Source organism: Phaseolus vulgaris, chromosome 11 (assembly GCF_051622355.1).
Source record: "Phaseolus vulgaris cultivar YP4 chromosome 11, ASM5162235v1, whole genome shotgun sequence".
Classification (NCBI taxonomy): Eukaryota; Viridiplantae; Streptophyta; class Magnoliopsida; order Fabales; family Fabaceae; genus Phaseolus; species Phaseolus vulgaris.
In genome coordinates, this window is record NC_143508.1 from 14,598,631 (window position 1) to 14,605,696 (window position 7,066).

The 7,066-nt window shown below is 35.5% G+C and overlaps 2 protein-coding genes across 2 annotated transcripts; one reads left to right on the forward strand and one right to left on the reverse strand.

The window, feature by feature from the left end:
* Positions 1 to 1,057: 1,057 nt before the first annotated feature.
* On the forward strand, positions 1,058 to 3,588 carry LOC137820470 (uncharacterized). Its single transcript, XM_068624586.2, has 4 exons — positions 1,058 to 1,187; positions 1,949 to 2,019; positions 2,166 to 2,252; positions 3,340 to 3,588. Exons 1-4 carry the CDS (start codon positions 1,082 to 1,084, stop codon positions 3,361 to 3,363), a joined length of 288 nt encoding a protein of 95 aa, XP_068480687.1. The 5' UTR covers positions 1,058 to 1,081; the 3' UTR covers positions 3,364 to 3,588.
* A 591-nt stretch (positions 3,589 to 4,179) lies between these two features.
* On the reverse strand, positions 4,180 to 7,066 carry LOC137820462 (uncharacterized). The gene is made up of 2 exons (XM_068624574.2): positions 6,495 to 7,066; positions 4,180 to 5,725 (listed from the first exon to the last, which is right to left on the reverse strand). Exons 1-2 carry the CDS (start codon positions 6,690 to 6,692, stop codon positions 4,400 to 4,402), a joined length of 1,524 nt encoding a protein of 507 aa, XP_068480675.2. The 5' UTR covers positions 6,693 to 7,066; the 3' UTR covers positions 4,180 to 4,399.

Here is a 7,066-nt window from a genome sequence, read left to right on the forward strand (position 1 = left end):
ACCCCACGCGCTAAGTTATCCTAAGAGTAAGGTAACGACAGTGTTGAGCCCGCTCATCAGAAAAGCCCATTTCAGGTAACAGGAAACCCTAGTTTCAGTCTATAAATAGTAAGTTAACAAACTTGGCGAGGGGAGAATCCTCTTGCGCCGTGAACACACACACAGTAGCAAGAATATACAGTTTTCGGTGTTTCCTAGCCCCAGTATTGACTTGAGCGTCGGAGTGTAAATAGCCGTTAGGGCGCCCATTGTCTTTGTGTTTCAGGTGTTCATTACAGGGACCACAACAGCGAACGCAAAGACTTTGAGTGTTTGTGTGACGTAGACGCACGAAGACGTTTCGAGTCAACCGACGGAAACAATAAGATTACAACTAATTATATTAATTGATTTATAAGATAACTAAGTAAGTATTTTATATTCAAGTACGTGAGAAATCATGATCATAATTCTAAATTTATAAAATAATTTTAATGCAAGAAGTTATGCAATAAAAAATCTTCTTAAATAAATTTTAATTATTAATCCACCCCAATTAAGATACTCTAAGTGATATTGCTATTATACATTTGTTTTGTCAACAAAACTATTTGAGACTCCACAAAAGAAAAAATATATAAACTTAACATCACACAAAGCAGTAACATTATCAACAAACTTACAATAACACGCTGATAAATATAAATTTTATATAATTATTTTAAAAAGAAAGCAGCTTTCTACGTAATTGTTTTATTGGATTATCATTTGATTTGTTAAAGTATATATTATTTAATCTTATTTTGAAATAAATATTTACAAACAGATATTAAATAATTTTAAAAAATACTTAAAATCAAATTATATGCTTGAACTTATACAAATGTTCTCTTAAGTTCAAACTATATGGATTCAATTTTTTGCTCCTTCATATATTTTATTTCTATGAGAAGTTTAGGACCTTAGTAGAGTCAAAAGTCAAAAATGGAAATGAGAAAAATACGGTGCCGTTTTAATAACACCCTTTTGGGCATTTCCGTCCTATAATAGCTTCAACAGCGGCACAACACTGTGCCCTCTCTTTCTCAACCAAACTCAAACCATGGCCTCTTTTGCTCGTGGAGCCGCATCCCTAACCCGCGTTGGTCTTTCCTCTTCCAAGACGCCCATTCAACTCATCCACCGCCGTGGTCTCGCCGGAGCAGCTGGTAATTTTCCCCATCCAATTCTCTCTCTCAATTCACCCCTTCCCTTTATTCTCTTTTCATTCCTTTAAATTCCCATGATTCAGTTTATGCATTCTCGATCATCCAATTAGAAACGTCTGGGCTGTTCGTTTTGCTTTCTCTTGTGCCTTCCTTACTTTTTACGAAAACCTAGGACTCCGAGGTGATGTGAAAGGCACTGTGGGGAAATGTTATTTGATGGGAATACGTTGAATCAGATTTGGAATGTACAGTTTTGATTCATTTTTAAATGTGGCTTGTATAAGGGGTATTCACGATGAGAAATGGTATGAAAAATATTTAAATAAATCAAACTTTGTTTCAACTAATCTAGGTTTTCAATCTTGGTTATATGTCTCGTGATGGTGGAATAAAACAATGAGTTTTTTGTCGATTTGTCGGTGGTATGAGTGGATTTGAGTTTGGATCCTTAACTAGGATCTTAGGGGTGAGCATTGTACATAGAAAAAACTGACAAATCTGCATTAAAGATGTTTCGTGACGAAGAGTAGTCACCAATAAAACCGATAAATACTTCACACCAATAACATGATAATCCAAAATACCAGGAGCATTTTGTTTTGATTGTGTTGATATTGTTATTGTTCAATCAACTGATATTTGTTGTTTTTTTTTTTTTTTTGTATTCTGCCAAGGGGATTAGTTTTGTGTGTTGTAGGTCTATGTATAATGCAATATGTTGAATGGAATGGATTTAATCATTTAATGCTTGATTGTTGTAGATCACCATGGACCTCCCAAAGTTAACTTCTGGTCAGACCCAATGAGTCCGTCTAAATGGAAGGAAGAACACGTGAGTCTCTTGTCTTGTGTTTTGAAGATCTACTGCACCCAGTGGAATTGAATTGTTAATTTTTGCCAAGAGATGATTGGTTTGTTGTTTTGGAATTTGAAAATAATGTGTGAACATTCTCTGGGATGGTTGATTTGTGCCTGCAGTTTGTGATTATCTCTTTAAGTGGCTGGGGACTACTGTTCTATGGGGGATACAAGCTCTTCACAGGAGGCAAGGGCAAGAAAGAAGAGGTACTTTCCTGTTTATTTATTACTGCTTTATTGTGCAAAATGCCACACAAACATGGAAATTGTAAAATTCATAGCTATTGCTAATATTAATATAGAATTAACATTTTACATAAAACATAAATCTTAAATTGAAAAAATAATTGATTTTTGAAAATGAGCATAAGTTATTGTATGTAGACTTGATAAAATGCTCCAGAATACGTAATTATTATGTATGATACTCTCATTTGTATTGGTTCAGAAGTATAAAACGTAATAGTAAAAGAATTATTAAATGCAAGTTGTTGTATTCAAAATGTTTGTCAAATATCTAACATGAGTGGGTATGTGTGTGAATTGGGTTTGACATTGCACAACTACTACATATGTGCTGATATTATTTTTAAGTTCCTGTGCTTGTTGTTGAGTATGGGTCTGTATGACTTTGTTTGTTATAACTTCGTTATGCAATACTGTTTCTGCCATCTTTCAGAAGAGTTCTTTCCAATTGTATGCCATTGTAAAATATTTGCATTGTTTTAGTTCTTGCACTTGTTCTGCTCAGTACATCCATAGTTTGGGAAAATTCTTCTAAGTTGGAATGGAGATATTTTAATTTCGATGATAAAACTTCAGCTTTGTCAGGATTTCTATTCAATCCGAATAAACTGTAGCGTTTTTCATTTGAAAGTTTGGTACTTCCTACTTTGTTGTCGCTGAAGGCTGTTTATTTTTGTATGCAATATTGTAAGGCTAGATAATAATCAGATAAGTTAAGAGGGTGTAATACTTCAATGGATCAGATCAGGTGTTATTTATATTTCTCAACTGCTGTTGTTTGTATCTTGTAATATTTAATTTACAGCTATAAAAATTGTTCTAGCATGGTTCTAGATCTGGTGGTGAGTTTTGTGATATTGACAAAAAAATATACTACGTTATAGAACAGTTTTGTTGTAAACACATCAAGTGAAATTTAATCTTAATTATATTAGATGGCCAGTTTGGTGTTCAGCGAACCAGTGTACGGTTTTAATTTCATTTGTATCTTGTTTATAAGGTGTCAAGATTTTAGTTCTCCTTCACTGACTGCTGTCAATATTTGCAGTTGGTAAAAGAAGCAGCACACTGAGCTTTGGAGAATATTTACAATGCAAAATGTTCTTGGTAATAATCTAGTGCCCTGACTTTCCCGAGTTTTTCTGACTCGGTCTTGTTTGATGGCAAACAAATATTTTGGCCTGTTATCCATTAATCTATGGCTACATTGAATATCTGTAGATGATCTTTTTCCAGAACAATGTGTTACATTTAAGTTTTATTTACTCGTTTATGCAAATTTCTGCGTTCCTTTTCATTTGCAAACATATACTTTTACTGACATTGCGTTAACTACTGAGGAAGCTATGTTATGTTCCTGCCTCACGAGTTATGAATACTTGAATGATCGTAATGGGCCTAATACGTTTATTAACGTTGAAAGTTAGTTCTCATTTCGTGTAAGCCAATGTTTGGATCACCCTTCACGACAAGAGTAATAACCGGTATCCCTTTGCCAATGTACTTTCAACTAATGTTCACCAATCCAAATCAGTTAACGAGCTGAGATACTTTCGTTTTTAGCTAAAATTATGTTGGAAAATGTGTTTCTTCCGTTGCATCTCGAAAGCAACGCCTAGTTCGTTTAGTTCAAGCAAAATAGTCATCTTTTCTAAATACGATATTTGATAAATTAATTAGTTGCGCAGATCTTATAGGTCATGCAATTTAATTAAACAATGACATTCTGTTTTCAATCTCGTTGCCCCTGTAAAATGACGAAGTTCTGCATGTATTATTAGGTCGTGCAAATTTAGCAAATTATGGTACTCTACTTGTTTTCAGTTTCATCGTCCATGTTAATGAAATTATGCAGAGGTAGGGTGGTGATTATGCACTATTGTTGATATGTTACAAGACCATTACTATTTGAACAAAGGTTAACTATACTACTTTGCCTAATTTTAGGTAGTGAATTTAAAAGATATATTAACTATAAATAAGAAAAATATGATTTCCGATATTCTGATATTACTACTGGACAGACATGCTTTGATACAGACCTTGAAAAAGGATATCAAGCAGTCACACTCCCTATTCTATGGATGGATAGAGAAAATATAGCTTAATTACAAACCAGGCTGATATTCTGACTCTTCCTTGTAATCATTATTTTCATCTTGAAATTCAGAATGGGATTTCTTAAAATTATCATCATCACCGTCCTCATCATCATCATGGCCAATGTCAATCCCATCTTCATTTTGCTTTTGTACATGCAAAATCTCTTCTAATTCTTTTGGCCCTTCAAATAACACTTTAGTTTTTGTTTGTCCTGCATTCTTGTCAGCATTTTTTATATGTCTCTTAATCCAGTTTTGTTGGAGAAGACTCTGTTCATGCACTTCTGACTGTTTCATCTCGTCCAGTCTCTGATTATCTGGGTATACGTTAGTACCACTAAATGTGACCTGGTGTTTTCTATTATACACTTTCATGACATTGCCATCTTCGCGACCAGGCTTTAACAAATTGCCCTGTGACTTATCTTTTCTTGTGCTATTTTTGTTCCTTCGCTCATCCTCCCTTGCAAAATTTTCCTCATTATAGACTTTCCCAACTCTGCTACCTTTAGCCTCATCTTTATAAACCTTTCTATTGCCCATGTGATTATCAGAAACCACATTGTTCTCCATTAAACTACTATTCACAGTGCTTCTCCAGCGCTTCCCCTTTGCTCTTCTTGCATGGCCATGTTTCCTCTTCATCCAAGCCAATTGCTTCACCTGACCTCCACCATCTGCAATTTTCTCTACTTCTCCTGCATGTTCTTCTCTCACTGCTTTCTTCTCTCTCCCATACCCCACTTCGGCATCATCAATATATTTTGCCGCACCACCACCATCGTTTTGTGGGTCTTCGTTTGCCTTTCCAATCTCCCCTTCAGTCCAAATTTCATCTTTTATCTCAGTTGCAACACCCCCATCTTTGGACTTGGTTAATTCACTTTTAATTGCATCGTCATTGTCATCACCCTCATGTTTGGCAGATTCACTGGAATCTTCCTCCTTCTCAGACTCATTTTGGGCTTGCATTGTTCCATTTGCTGCCACGATTTGAGGAAAGGTGATTGGATGACCATTAACTGAGCTTTCAAGACGGCGCTTCAAGTCTTCTATCTCTGCTTCCTTATGCTTAACATTCTCTCTTAATGCTACTATCTGAGAGCTTCCCTGGTCCACATCGCCCACCTTTTCTTGCATCAATCTCAGCTCATTCTGCTGCTCCTCAAATGCTGTTTCCATCAGTTTCTGCTCATCTTTCAGTGAATCCAGGGTGGATTGCATCTCCACAACTGTTCTAGACAACTCCATCTTCTGACTTCTCAGGCCGTATATCTTCCCCTTCATCTCTTCGTTCTTTCCTCTCAACTCCTTGCTGCGATCTTTTTCCTTCTGTATGATTAAGGTAACAGAGTGTTGTTCTAAATTAAAACTTTATGGATTAACTTCTCCTGAAGTACTTCCAAGGAGAAAAATGAGAAAATAAAATATATTTAACTTCTCCATATGTAATCTATGCACTTCATTTTTTTTATAGAATTTCTTTTCATTTAACATTTCTCACCACATTAAGAAGAAACTCTTTTTATCTCTCTTTTTGTTTCCTTCTCCTGTATAAAAGTTTATCTCAGCAGGACTTTAATCCACTTTACTACCAACCTAACATTTTTCAGAATTGAATCAAAAGAATCTTGAAAATCCAAACAACATTACCATATTTCATCCTAGACAACCTTTCGACAATTAACCCAAAATAACGCAAAACATTGATTTCTGGTGTTATATAAGGTAAAATTTTGATTAAATGATCATCAACCGACTCCATATTGAGAATTGACAAATTAGAAACCATAGGTTCACCATTTCCTCAACTCCCAATATAATCTTTTCTTGAATTTTCGATGTATCTTTCAGAAATGCATTGAAGTTGTTCAAGCTCATCAAGTTAAAGTTACATGATTCAAACCCACTTTCATTTTTAACAAGTAAGTTAATAAAAAGTGAGTGTGTGTTCTTAAGGAAGCTTTTATATATTTTTTTATTGCATGTGGCTCCTTACGTGTTGTGACAAGAGAATGACACGCAAAAGTAAGGAAGAGAAGTGAAGAAGAGAGAGGGGTGTAAGGGGTATGGAGAAGAGAAACTGAGAAGAGTTAGTGACCTGAAAGAGAAGCTGAAGAGCAAGAATCTGATGATCTTTCTCTTTGACTAGAAGGGTATAGATGCGCCTCTCTCTGAGCTTGTGAAGCACCATCACCCCAAGCAGTGCAGCCCCAAATGTGATCAGCCATATCAGCGCATAAGGCCTCCCTCTGTGACTCCCTCCACTGCTGCTATGCACCCCCTTGTTGTTAGCCATCTCTCTCAGAGTGGTGATGATGATGATGAAGAATGTATATTCAAAAACACCATCAAATATGAATGACTTCTATGTTTTTCTGTCCTTGGAAAGGAACAATGATAAATGAAGTGAGTTCTCTCTCTTCTCTCTTCTTGAAGAGTTCAGATTTTGGATTGCTTGTCATGCAAAAAGAAGGTGCCACCTACTCATATCTGAGGTTACGGAGTTCACAAAGTTGAGTGTGTATGGAAATTGTGTCAGAACCTTTCATCTGGGAAACCTCTTTCTCTTTCCATGCTCTCCTCGTTTTGACTATTACACCCTCATACATAAAAATACTACCTTGGTATTTGTTATCGATCACTCATTTTAACATTATTTTATGATATGTT

Bases quoted from the DNA above. Each gene is read 5' to 3' on its own strand.
- LOC137820470 (XM_068624586.2), top strand. From the start codon at position 1,082: ATGGCCTCTTTTGCTCGTGGAGCCGCATCCCTAACCCGCGTTGGTCTT. The intron at 2,020-2,165 runs GTGAGTCTCTTG...TTGTGCCTGCAG, and splicing joins CTAAATGGAAGGAAGAACAC to TTTGTGATTATCTCTTTAAG. The intron at 2,253-3,339 runs GTACTTTCCTGT...CAATATTTGCAG, and splicing joins GCAAGGGCAAGAAAGAAGAG to TTGGTAAAAGAAGCAGCACA.
- LOC137820462 (XM_068624574.2), bottom strand. From the start codon at position 6,692: ATGGCTAACAACAAGGGGGTGCATAGCAGCAGTGGAGGGAGTCACAGA. The intron at 5,726-6,494 runs GTCACTAACTCT...TTAATCATACAG, and splicing joins CTCTTCAGCTTCTCTTTCAG to AAGGAAAAAGATCGCAGCAA.